A 14,177-nucleotide genomic window follows, 5' to 3' on the forward strand; every position below is an offset into this window, starting at 1 on the left:
AGGGGAACCACCACCCCAGTCTGCCAATCCAGAGGCACCATCCCCGATGTCCACGCAATGCTGTAGAGGCGTGTCAGCCATGACAGCCCCACAACATCCAGAGCCTTTAAGAACTCCGGGCGGATCTCATCCACCCCCGAGGCCATGCCACTGAGGAGTTTTTTAACTACCTCAGTGACTTTGACCTCCGAGATTGGAGAGTCCGCCTCAGAGTCCTCAGGCCCTGCTTCCACAATGGAAGGTGTGTCGGTGGAATTGAGGAGGTCTCCGAAGTATTCCCCCGCCGACTCACGACCTCCCGAGTCGATGTCAGCAGCACACCATCTCCACTGTAAACAGTGTTGACTGTGCACTGCTTCACCCTCCTGAGACGCCGGATGGTGGACCAGAATTTCCTCAAAGCCGTCCGGAAGTCATTCTCCATGGCCTCGCCAAACTCCTCCCACGCCCGGGTTTTTGCCTCAGCAACCGCCAAAGCGGCGTTCCGCTTGGCGATCCGGTACCCGCCGCCACGACAGGCACCAACAACCTTACGGCGACAGCTCCGGTCGGCTGCCTCAACAATGGAGGCGCGGAACATGGTCCACTCGGACTCAATGTCCCCCGCCTCCCCCGGGACGTGGGAAAAGCTCTGCCGGAGGTGGGAGTTGAAGCTCTTCCTGACAGGGGATTCTGCCAGACATTCCCAGCAGACCCTCACAGAGCGTTTGGGTCTGCCAGGTCGAACCGGCATCTTTCCCCACCATCGGAGCCAACCCACCACCAGGTGGTGATCAGTTGACAGCTCCGCCCCTCTCTTCACCCGAGTGTCCAAAACATGCGGCCGCAAATCCGATGACATGACTACAAGGTCAATCAACGGACTGCGGCCTAGGGTGTCCTGGTGCCAAGTGCACACATGGACACCCTTATGCTTGAACATGGTGTTCATTATAGAAAATCCGTGTCGAGCACAGAAGTCCAATAATAGAACACCGCTCGGGTTCAGATCCACAACATTGTGTCATTTTATTGTTTTGTATTGTTGTCATTATAAACTGTAAAGACTGGGAGATGGTCACTGATGTCATTCACCAATAGTCCACTTACTGTGTTGTAAAAATATTGTCAATTAAGGTCTAAATATCAATATCAAAATTAGGACAATATCAGTCATGTTGCCACGTGTTGCCACCGGGTGGAGAATGGCTGCGGCGCGGTCATTCGCATGAAATAGAAAGCATTGGATTCGATGACTCACACTGGCTGTGGTGCACCAGCCAAACGTCGCAGCCATTCGCTCGCCATTCGCTCGCCATTCGCAAGCCTTCTATTTCTTCCGGATGCCACATGCATATTTTCATGCTCAGACAGGAAATCGGAAGTTGGCATAGGACAGGGGTCGGCAACCCGTGGCTCTAGAGCCGCATGTGACTCTTTAGTGCCGCCCTACTGGGTCCTTGGAGCTTTTTTAAAACTGTATAAAAATGGAAAAAGATGAGGGAAAATGTATTTTCTATTTCAGGGTGTATTCAGACCAGAAAGCTCCTTTAGTCTGCTTGTTTGGTCCGGACCAAAAGCGGAGTTAATTTTTTTCGTTTGGTGCGGTTCCGATTCAGACTGTACATTTTGCAAGTGAAGTACATATACATATCCACGCTTGTGACAATCTGTGCTCCCATTGGACAGCAATGACCAGGGCAGCACACAGAGCACAAATGAAGGAAAACTTGTGACTCCTACGCGCTGTGTTCCTGCTATATATCTACATATTGGTGCTGTGGGTTCGGATCTTCGGTGTTTGTATTCACACCTGAAGTGAACCGCAACAGAGTTCGTTTGGAAGCAAACCGAGATCACTTGAAAAGTCCGCACCAGGATTTGTTTGCGTATATTCACACCTGCATAAAAGGTACGAACCAGCGTTATAATCGAACCTTGGTCCGTTTAAAGCAGACCAAACAAAGTAAAAATGATATTAAAAACTAATTTATTCATTATACATCAATGCAATGAAATATAATAAGCCAATATTGTTATGGAAGTTAAATTCATATCATCATACAGTATAGGAAAGTCAAGTGGTGCGTCATTCTCTCCAGGATGTGCTGCAGGAAAAATAGAAATCAAACACGAATGCTCTTAGCCATTGGTTAGTAGGCTAATTATAGCTATTATAGACACAGCCCATGTTGCGTTTATTATAAGGCTTATATTCAAGATTTAATAAGTCTTTTGGCTATGTTTTGATATGCCAAACAAGGAATTTGACTCCGGTAGATCTCAGCCTCTGTTCAACATTTAGGTGACGAACAACATTCAGGACATGAGCGAAAATGGACAATTATTCTCAAACATCCCCAAATCTTAAACTCCCAGGAGGGCAAGGAAAACTCAAAACTCCTACTAGGGGAATTAGAAACCTTATGAGACCACAGATGGGAGGATCCCTCTTCCAGGATGACCAGGCTGCAATGGATGCAGAGAGGACACATAGTACACGTCATATAGACAATTCAAAGATAGACTATTCTTTTTTTTTTTTCCAGCTCCAGACAGATCTGTTTTGGGGGTTTTTTGGTCCAGTATGGCTGTTTAAACATTTTGGGTTGCTGACTCCTGGAGTAGGAGGTGGATTCGGTATATAAACTCATTTTTTTTCTTTTAAGTCACAAAACGTCACAACCAACAGACCTTCCATTTTAGCTAACTATGTACATAATGTATTTTTGAATTGAACATTAAAAAAAAGACTATTTAAAAACAAAACGTGCTTAACCATGATAGAAGAGCCAAAGACCCCAAAAGCGTATCAATGTGAACAAAAGGATGGCTATTGTTTACAAATAGCTCTCTTTTAGTCTTTTTTTTTTTCTACCTGAAGTCAACTCTTCAGCATGCACCCCGCACCCTTCCCCCGTGATCTTGTGGTATCGTGGGCGGAGATTTCCGAAGCCGCAACGCAGTTGATTGGCGCCAATGTGAGTTGCAGTGCGCCAGTGTTCCGTGGATAAACCGCGCCGCAGCCATTTCGTATCCGGTGTGAGCGAGGCGTAAAACTCATTCTGACAATCATTTTGTGGCTGGAAGGAGGGAAGGACGGAGGGAGAGGGAGAGAGGGAGAGAGAGAGAGCGAGAGAGCGAGAGAGACATTGGGCACACGCTTGACACTTCGGTGTTAACAACCGTTGGGAGGCACATCCGGTGCTGTCAAGTAATGCATTTAGTGTACACGTGATCACCAGCCCATTCAAATGAATGGGAGCGAGTCTGACGCGATTCTCTGTGGATGTTCTTTTTCAATAAAAAGTCATACAATAACTGTATTGTATGAAGAGCCTCAAAACCTGACAGGTCAATGTACCATTGCTCATTGTGCGGTGGTGATGCTTTTTTTTGTCCCTATAGTAGTGTTTTCCAACCAATGTGCCACGGCAGAGATGTTATAGATGTACCGTATTTATCGGACTAAAAGTCGCTCCGGAATATAGGTCGCATTAGCCATAAAATGAACAATAACATGAAAAAAAAACATATATGAGTCGCTCCGGAGTATAAGTCGCATTTTGGGGGAAATTTATTTGACAAAACCCAACATCAAGAACAGACATGAACGGGTGACAACAGGCTAAACGATAGGTGTTGGCGACAATGTCTCCGGCAGCATCACGCTGAGCACGGGGGCCCCTCAAGGGTGCGTGCTCAGTCCGCTGCTCTTCACCCTGCTGACGCATGACTGCACCGCAACCTACAGCAGCAACCACGTGCTGAAATATGCCGACGACACAACTGTGGTGGGTCTCATCACCAGGGGCGACGAAACCCAATACAGGTCGGAGGTCGACCTTCTGGCCACGTGGTGCAGGGACAACAACCTCCTGCTGAACGTCAGCAAGACCAAGGAGATTGTTGTTGACTTCCGGAAGCGTCATGCCCAACACCTGCCGCTGACCATCGACGGTGCTGTGGTGGAGAGAGTGAGCAGCACCAGAATCCTGGGGGTGCACATCAGTGAGGACCTCTCCTGGACCACCAACACTGCGTCGCTGGCGAAGAAAGCTCAGCGCCGCCTGTACTTTCCACAGGCCCATGTAACGATATATAAATTATATATCAAATAACTATTATACACACATATTATATATATATATATATATATATATATAGATAGATAGATAGATAGATAGATAGATAGATAGATAGATAGATAGATAGATAGATAGATAGATAGATAGATAGATAGATAGATAGATAGATAGATAGATAGAGAGAGAGAGAGAGATTATTGTATAAGCAATAATATTATCAAACCATCCGTGTCACTCCAAATCATTAAATCCATCGATCAAATTCCTCGTGCTTCGTCAACATCGCCGCGCGTGCGCCCTGACGTCAGCCTTGTCGTTATTCCACAGATCTAGTATATAACTATATTGTAGCGTTAACAAAGTACAAGTCAGTTCACCGCAACAGGGCTCCAAGCACCGGCGTCTACTTCCAGGCGTGTGGCTGTGTGGACTTCCATCCCAGAGGGGGCATTTCCAGCCACGGAGGTGAAAGAGAGCTCCATAAATAGGACCGGGCGCGCGTAGAAGCCATGTCCGAGCCCCATCCACCGTCCCCGGACAGCCACCTGGCCAAGCGCCGGCCCCCGACTTCCATCCACGGAGGTGAAAGAGAGCTCCCGTCGAGAAGGACCGGGCGTGCATAAAAGCCATAATTGTTTTTCAAACCTTCTGTGTCACTCCAAATCATTAAATATTTCAAACTCTTCGTCCTCCGTGTCACTTACAAACAAAGCTGCTAATGATGCCCGTAGTACGTGGGTCCCTTCGTCATCTTGGTAATCCCGTGATCGAATCCTTTGTCCTTTATGTAAACAACCGCCGCGCGGCACGGGTGACGTCACTTGTAGTTCAAATGACGGTAATCCCTTGCTACATCGCGGTTTGTTTATCGCGGTTTCACTACATCGCGGATTTTTGAATTTTGAAAATTTGTGAAAAAAAATCACATATAGGTTGCTCCCCACGCCCAAACTATGACAAAAAACACGACTTATAGTCCGAAAATTACGGTAAACATTAGTTGCAGTAAAATGTGATTTTAATAGAATTTTTTATTTATTGACAACTTTATTTTATGTCTGTCAGTAAATACTCATAAAAACTACATTTTCACTTCATTTGTTTTTTTCTTTGTAGAAAATCTTAGTTTTTATTGAACCCATAGTAAAATTATTAGCGTAACCTGAGAGATGCAAGAATATCAAGAAAATAAATGTCACATAACCCTAGTTATGTACTGTGCTCGATTTTACTCACCTGAATCAAGCAGAAATACCACATTTAGAGAACAAAACACCCAGTTCATCTTGCCATATGTCTAGGCCATCGCAGTTATTCCTTGAGGAGTGCACTTTCCATCCTGAAAAAAAAGATGTCAGGCATAATATATATGCCATCTGTGTATATGTATCATCTATCAAAATGATACAGTCATGTGATACTTTTTTCTTACATGCAAGATACCACACTAACATATACTGAAGTTAATAATATGGCATGTGCATTTTTGAATAAGTAAGGCTATTCAAATCTAAAGGCTTTCTGTGCACCTGCCAAATTTGAACATAGATCGGTTGAGACAGTCCCTTGTGAAGTTACTCTGACATGCCATGATTGCATTACTTCCAATGCGTATAACCAACTGCAAATGCCTCTTTATGCTGCTACATTTCTTTCATGCAGTGTGTATTAACCATTTATGGAGTGTTGGTTTATTTGACTCAAAATTGCATTTTTCAATGAATGTCTTAGAGTATAACATTTTCTATAGCAATAAATCATTATTTTGTTTTATTTTATTTATTTGAGTAACATTCACATACAGTACTTGTTGGGAAAATGTTCTACATTATCATTAGATTCCATGGGTTTAATGCAAAATGTTCACTGTATGGCAGTTTGACCTTGTGTCCAGGGAGCTTCCAACCGTTATAGAATGTTAAGTGTCATGTCTACAGTCGAGTCATTAAGCAAGAACGTCCTGGATGTGAATAATGACACCGTTGAGAGGTCTATACTGCTCTCCTTAAGTAATAACATCTGGGTTTTCTGCGATCATATGTTCAACTGACTGCTGTGAACAAATGAGAAGCTATACATTTGTGTAAACCCCACCCATTGTATTTACTCAATAAAAAGTGGCCAGCCTGAAGAAGGGCACAGTTTTTGAGCAACACTTGTTTGAATGCTGTCCTTTTGCAAAAGCTTAGTAGCCATTGAAGACAACTTTCTGCCTCTGTGAAATTCTTTGTGAATGTTGAAGACCCAACAGTACTTTTTACATGATAGTATATTGTTTTACTTAATGGTTTTAGATTATATTCTGCTGAAAATTTCAGTTTTGTAGTCAATGTAGTAGTTTTCACATGATTTTTGTTGTGCTAAGATTTACTTTGAGACAGCTTGTGATTTAGGGCTATACAAATAAACTTGACTTGACATACTGTTTAGCATTGTGACTGAAATTGCGCAATTAACTCAATTAACGACTACAAGATGGCGGCGCGTGCACACGCAGCGGCCTCTCTCCGTCCCTGCCGATCGGTGTTTTTGTTCATTTAATGAGTGTTTGTCAGACAGTTTGTGTTTGTCTGATCGCGCCACGTAGCGCTACGAGTACAGCAGGCAGGTTCTGCTCGACGTCGGCGAAAGCGAGTTTTGCGGCGTTTCGGACTTTGATGCGGGGACATTAAAGTCACTGGGACTACAATGCCTGCATCATCGCTGTACTCGTCTGCTACTCCTTCCCCGGACCAGCAGCGTCGGAAGCGGTGTGCGAGGAGGCAGAAGAGGGGGAAGCGCGGAGGCGTCCGGGCCAGGCTAGCGGCGTGCCCAACTCGCCCGGCCGTGCCTTCCATTCTTCTGGCGACTGTCCGGTCGCTGGACACCGGACTCTGCTGTGCCACTGGAGCGGCTGGCGTGCTATCGAGCGGACCGGGCACTTATTACTTCTTCGTTGCTCTTGTCTGTTCGTTTTTACTCTTTGTGCTATTTGGTGCGAGTGTTGTGTACTGTCTAGTCACCGTGGGACGGTGGGGAACGTAATTTCGATCTCTTTGTGTGCCTGGCATGTGGAGAAATTGACAATAAAGCGGACTTTGACTTTTTGACTTTGACTTTGATAAGAAATAACATAATTGTAGTGCTGCATGTGCTAAGCAAGCTTTCCTATGACTACGAATAGACTACAGATTTAGAAAATTTGGAACTTGTAAAAAGGATTCTACAAAAAGGTCACATCAAAAATCTCAACTACCTCGAATGACTTTGGTCAGGAATTGGTACATTTCACTGTCTTTGAACAGTGACAACATGACTAATACAACAATAGTGCAATACGCAGAAGGTATATTGGAATAGTCTGATAATTGTGGGTACGTGTAAAATAACAGATCTCTGCAATTTTACACACATCTATATTAAGTACTCCAAAGACAATTCCAAACTTGCTGAAACATGTTTATGTATGCAAATGGTAACGTTCACTCACCCGATTTCCTAACAAACCAGAAGCTCTTTCCGGCTTATGAGCTGTAATGCCGTTCAAGTCTTCGAAACACTCGCTTTACAGCTAAATGCAAAATTAACATTCAAGACTGTCGCCACGAATTGACTAAAATCGCCCTCTTGTCTGAAGGTGGTTACCGATATGCAATTTTGTTGCGGTGTTGGCGTTTATCACTTATCACTGCGTTTACAGACAACATCCTGTTAGGTTTTCAAAGTAAAACCTAAAGCTTCGTTCCAAACGCTCATTCGGCGGCTGAAATACATTTGTTTTGGTTTCTGTTCTTGTGCTTTCCAAACGTCACGCGGTGGTTTCCAAGTTCCAACTTTCCAGTTTCTTTCATAAGTATCACAGGTATATGGGGGTTATGTTTTATACTTGGGGGAAAAAAACTCACATTTGAAAAAATAAATCTTGAAACTAAAATTAAACGTGTTGAGTTTGAATTTTGAAAAATAAAACAATAGTGTTGCGTGTTGTGCGGGATGTCCGTTGTTGAGCCAGGAAAGCAAAGGTGTGGAGTTTAGAGTTGGTTCTTTTATTGGCAAGATCTTGGGTTGTTTAATGGCGGCCAATACACATGGCACGGCAGCAGATGAAACAACAACTTCTGTCTCCAGGTCAGCTTGTTTTATACTGTCCGGAAAGGCGGGAACTTGTCACATGACAATTTCGTACCTGAGGCGGGAACTTGTCACATGACCATTTCGTACCTGAGTGTGGGGGGCGTCACCCCCCTGTGTGTGCGTGTGTTTGCCAATGTGTGTGTGTTCATACAATTGTGTGTGTTGTATTCATGTTCTGATTGAGCAGTTATTCATTCATTCATTTTCTGAACCGCTTAGTCATGTTTGCATAAAATAATAAAATAATTGTACATACATGAGCATCATATTGTACAGAGATTGTCCACCCTAATAGAAGACGTACACATTGCTCTTCAACAGAGTGAAACCTCGGTTTTTGAACGTCCCGGTTCTCGAACAAATCGGTATTCGAACAAAAAATTCTAGATTTTTTTGCTTCGGATGTCGGACGAAATTCGGTTGTCGAACCTCGCAGGATGAGCCGAGAGGACCCGCATGCCAACTGACTCCGTTCGTTATTTCGTTCTCGTTACTCTGAGGATTGCATCAACTCTAATCATGCCTCCAAAGGAAGCAAGTGGAAGCAGTAAAGCCATTCTAAAACACAAAGACGCTCGTAAAGCAAAGGGACAGTGAGCGCCCGGCGCGCTGCGTTTGCGCGATCGGACCAAATTAAGCTCCCTGCGCACTGAGATCCACTTACATTTTGGAAAGTATATTGGGACTTTAAAAATATTTTCTAAATTTTAGCGACCACTCTGAAACAATAATGCTACCGGTGCAGTTCCGCGTTAGGCGGTGCGCTGCAGTTGCGCGATCGAACAAAATTAAGATCCCTGCGCACTGATGTCCACTTAATTTTGGAAAGTACATCAGGACTTTAAAAATGTTTTCTAAATTTCAGCGACGGCTCTGTCACAATAATGCGACAAGCGCGGTGCAGTTGCGCGATCGGACAAAAATGCGCAAATGAAAAAATGCTTAAAAAAGGCGGGGTTTTTGTCTTGGAACGGATTAAATTGTTTTCCATTATTTGTAACAGGAAAATATGATGCGGAATTCGAACGATTCACTTCTCGAACAGCCTTCTGGAACGGATTGTGTTCGAAAACCAAGGCTCCACTGTATTTAAAATAAAAAATACTTGTATGAAATGTTTACTCGGGTTGAAAATAGTTTTGATCGATAGGCAGAGATTAAATCCATCCATCCATTTTCTGTACGGGGGACACGGGCGTGCTGGAGGTTATCCCAGCGGTCATCGGGCATTAGGCGGGGGACACCCTGAACCGGTTGCCAACCAATCGCAGAGATTAAATATTCGCGAATATTAACTTCTCATGTTGGCACATGAATTAAAGTAATATTGAGTCAAACATATAACTGTTAAGGACGTCCATTTGTTTTAGTTCCTATGTTCCCAAAGACACTGTCTCTGGGAGTGAGTCCAGCCAATCTTGTTCAGCTATCACACTTGAACCCACACCCTGTTCATCAAGTACCACGCCCCCCACGCCACATAAGTGTGAAACTTGAAAAAAAGATCCATCCATCCACCCATCAATCCATTGCTTATCCGGGGTCGTGTCACAGGGGCAGCAGCTTTAGGAGGGACGCCCAGACTTCCCTCTCCCCAGCCACTTCGTCCAGCTCATCCCTGGGGATCCCAAGGTGTTCCTAGGCCGGTTGAGAGACATAGCGCGTCCTGGGTCATCCCCGGGGTCTCCTGTCGGTGGGACATGCCCGGAATACCTTCCCGGGGAGGCGTCCAGGAGGCATCCTGATGAGATGCCCGAGCCACCTCATCTGGCTTATCTCAACGTGGAGGAGCAGGGGCTTGACTCCGAGTCCCTCCCGGATGACAGAGCTTCTCACCCTATCTCTCAGGGAGAGCCAAGACACCATGCAGAGAAAACTCGTTTCAACCGCTTGTATCCGGGATCTTGTTCTTTCAATCACAACCCATAGCTTGTGATCATAGGTGAGGGTAGGAGCGTCGACGGTAGTTTGGATAGCGGAACGAAGTGGGCCATCTTGCTGAAACGGTTGATACCTTCGGACGGAGGAAGGCAGACCAGAGGCACCGTGGGATGGGGAGCGGCTGAAGCATGTTTTGTTCCAATTACAGGTCGGACGGTCGCGGACGAACTCCTGGTTGTCATTCCTCTTGGTGGGTCACCAAAAACGTTGCTTGACCAGGAACACTCCACTCCCGAGTGACAGGCAAGGGCGGAGTCATGCCCTCATTGAAGCACCTGGGAACGGAGATTCTCTGTAACAAAAAGTCTGTCATCTGGACAGGTGTTGGGGCCCGGTTGGTCCATTTCACTTGCTCCTCAATGTCCCAGAAAAGGGCGGCGACCATGACTGACAACAAGGACCGGAGCTGGTAGCTCTGAAGTCGACCAGGCCGGTCCGTGTGTTGGTGTCATTGGCGAGCGTGAGACGGGCTAGCAATAAGGTCTCACACGGAGCCCTTGCTGCGCAAGTCTCTCCCTTTTAACTTGCACAAGGCCGCTTGATGACCCTTGCCTCCACAGTACAGGCATAGATTAGAGAGAAGCCGCCACTAGCACTCCTCCAGTGGAAGCATGGTCCGCCCAACCTCCATGGGCTCTACCTGAATGGACGGAGGTGCGGCTAAAGTAGGCAGAGTTCCTAACATTGTTGCTGCTGGCTCTGCTCCTCTCTCCGCGCCTGGATGCGGTGATCAATTCACGTGGTCAAATCAATAGCTTCGTCAAGCATGATGGGAAGCTCGTATTACACCAACCCATTGGCTAAACCGTAGTAGAGTACATCCACCACCGCTGAGTCGTTCCATTAGCTTCGTCGGCCCACTATGTGAAAGTCCAGGGCGTAGTCGGTCAGCATGCGGCTACCATGGCAGATCTTTAAGAGGTCTCGGAACTCATCTGCCTTGGAAAAGCCCACGTCGAACACTTTGATAATTGTCTGTGCAAATGAGTCAGAGGAGGTGCAGATGCCGGTCTGGCTGTCGAATTCCACGGTGTCCCAGAGGTAAGGCCTTCCGGTGATATGGGTAATAGTGTAACCCACTTTGGCGCCCTGTGTGGCAAAAGTTCGGGGCTGGAGGGCAAATTGGATCTGGCAACTAGACAGAAAGGCCCGGACCTGGCATGGATCACCATGAAAACGTTGCAGGCCCCCGACCTTGGGTTCCGGAGTCTCCAGGGCCGGCACCGGGGACACGGGAGGTGGTTCCTCGAAGGGTCGATGCAGTTGCGCTGGGCGGATGGAAATGGACGAAGGGTGGTGGCGCCAACACTCCGGAGCACCTGATAGTTGGAGCAGTTGTGTGAGGTGCTTTACCTCCTCTAAGAGTTTGCTTGTCCAAGCGTCCCTCGGCGCGGACAACACGATCCACCTCCGGCAGTGTGCGCTGGTCATGGGTATGGTCAGTTCATGCTGTCATTGATCAGACAGAACAGCCAAGTCCGTCATACTCTGTTTATTGTTCTTAGGGGAAAAGGGACGTGGAGATCGGGCGCAGCATGGCCGGAGGGCGAGGCGAAGATGTAGTCCAGGACATGCGTCGGTCAGGGCTGGCGGCATTCAGACATAGTCGGGGACGGGCATTCGGTCGGGGTTGGCCATGTTCAGGCGTGGTCGATCAGTTGAGACGGAACAAGGTCAGCAACTGGAAACAAGCATAGGCAACAAGCACAAGGCAGGAGGCATAGGAGCAAACAGGGGGCATACGGGGACGTATTGACAAAGACTGACTGGCGCGTGGGTTTTGAAAAGGGGAGTTAATGAGCTGGGAGTAGGAGTGGTGATTATTAACAAGAGGCAGACGTCAGGCAATGAGCGCTGATTGCTCTGTGACTGATGTAAACATTAACTGGAGATTGACATTGTGAGGAAAAAACATGCAATCACTCTATAAATCTTCAGAATAAAGGGAAATGTGCTTTCAGCGGTTTGCAAACATATTTTTTAAGGTTGTGTGAAACATATAATCATATCAATATAATATCTAGTATTGGAGTGCTTGTGTGGATTGGTGGGGGGTGAGGAATGTGCAGGCACACTGCATGAACTTGTTTTCTTCTAAGAGTTATGGAACAGGCCCAGGAAGGGAGTACCAGACGAAGGGAGTACGGGACGGTACGGAACGAAGGGAGTACCGGACGATAACACCTCAAGGTCGGTGAGGAACGAGAACAAAGAACAATACCACGTCCAGGTGGTTGGGCTTCGAGAGGAAAACAACCAACCCCCTGACCACAGTGATGACACCTCGACGGGGAGGAGATGACCATCGACCAATCATCACACAATATTTTGCATGCTTTAATATTCATATTGTGTTTCTTTAAAACTGGGCAACCCGGAAGAATGTGTCGTCTTTTGGTGGTCACAAAAACGCACGAGTTTTAGTGTGAGGGACCCGGGACCCAGGCCTGTATTAGTGCGCTTTGTTAGGAATAAACATTTGGTAAATTTGGTCTGATTGATCTACTGGTCTTCTCTTTGACAGAACGAACTCGCAAAATTGTTAGGTGCGCCAGTGTGTGGATTAGGACATAGAAACTTGTGTTAAGTGTTGATCGCAATTTGGAGTCAGATCAATAGCTAAAATCCGTATCCTAACAAGCCCCAAAACTAACACATGCATAAAATTAGATCTGCTCATTAGTCTGCCTCTTAAAAAGGAGTAATCACACCTTGGATAGCTGTTCCACCAAGTGGACTGACATGAATCATGGCTCCAACACGAGATATATCAATTGAAACAAAGGAGAGGATTATCATACTCTTAAAAGAGGGTAAATCACACAATTTCCATATTTTTCCCTCTGCTTGGTCTTACTGACTGCCACAATTATTTTTCTTGATTTTCTTGATTTATTGATTTTTTAAAAATTTCTCGTCTTAAAGCTAAAAGGTTGCCATTTGAAATGATTTCAGTTTTGTATCATGTCTGTAATCTGTTTTTCCCCCCCAACAAAATCAAACAACTGAATAAACATGTTCTGAAGCCGATGATCACATAATTTTTGCCAGGGGTTGGAGATGTTGAGCGAGCCTTAATTATCTCCTCGACCGCCTTCATGCTTGGCTGTTTCTGGCACAACTTGTTAGGGTTTACAAACTATCTTGATGGTATGATTATGTTGGAATGTAGACTAGAATTATTAACTTTGTTTAACCCTTTTACCTTTCCTTGACTCTGAAAAGTTCAACCATTCAGTTGTTGAAACTTTCCAAATGGTGTGGAAACATTCTTGCTTAGTTAGTCATCTAAAATGCTCCACTAGTTTCTATTTCCACGAGCTTGTAAAACAATGAGCTGGGACCCTCTGCACTGATGAACCAGTTGCTGAGGTGACCACCAAACATGTCCAATGTCACCCCCACCCTACTTGTTCTCAATAAATATGCTCTTGTAAGAGACTAACGGCAGAGTTTGTTCGAACATTGCTGTACCTACAGTAACGAACAGGCTCTCCACTTGGAAGTGCTTAAAAGGCATACCGTCTCCCGTGTGGTTCTTGCAAAATTAGTTAGAGTGGGAACATCTCTGACTCAACTCTTTTGTTGAATGAGCAGGGTTGATGAGGGCTTTGTTAGGTTCTCTCTCTTGCTCTCTCATGGGATACCTCACTGAATCCTGACGAAAGTGATTCACTTGCTCATTTGATCACTCATGCCGGCCGTTGTGCTTTTCCCCGAGCAGTTGTTTTGTAAAGGCAAAGGGTTTGGCTATCAACGCTGCCGGCTTCTTAGCTCCCTCTCTTCCTCGTCTCCAATACTACTCTACTCTGCAAAGGATTATCCATTTCTTCTGCAAGATGTATTACAGTTCTGCTAAAGGTCTAGCCTTTCCTATAGAAATCTGTGATAGGGATTTCCTGCAACTGGTGTGCATAATCCTGACTCAATGTGTGTGTGGATTTTCTTTTTTAAGTTCTTATCTTCATGCAGGAGGTGGCAAGAGACTCAAGTGAAGTAATAAGATCTTGTAATATGTATATTACCACCTGCTGGTCTTTCCGTGTCACGGCAGTG

At 45.6% G+C, this 14,177-nt stretch overlaps 1 protein-coding gene and 1 pseudogene across 1 annotated transcript in view; both read right to left on the reverse strand.

Moving 5' to 3' along the window:
* Positions 1–7,747, reverse strand: part of LOC147050577 (uncharacterized) — a 47,147-nt gene extending 39,400 nt beyond the window's left edge. Inside the window, exons 1-2 of the mRNA XM_085920819.1 lie at positions 7,537–7,747; positions 5,304–5,406 (exon numbers count right to left, since the gene is read on the reverse strand). Of these exons, the coding sequence (XP_085776945.1) occupies positions 5,304–5,352 (49 nt within the window). The 5' untranslated portion in view covers positions 5,353–5,406; positions 7,537–7,747. The remainder of the gene's footprint in view (positions 1–5,303; positions 5,407–7,536) is intronic.
* The window catches only part of LOC147050575 (uncharacterized), a 131,849-nt pseudogene that overhangs the window by 100,025 nt on the left and 17,647 nt on the right, over positions 1–14,177 (reverse strand).

This window comes from Syngnathus leptorhynchus, chromosome 9 (genome assembly GCF_054491065.1).
Source record: "Syngnathus leptorhynchus isolate UIUO chromosome 9, UIUO_Slep, whole genome shotgun sequence".
Classification (NCBI taxonomy): domain Eukaryota; kingdom Metazoa; phylum Chordata; class Actinopteri; order Syngnathiformes; family Syngnathidae; genus Syngnathus; species Syngnathus leptorhynchus.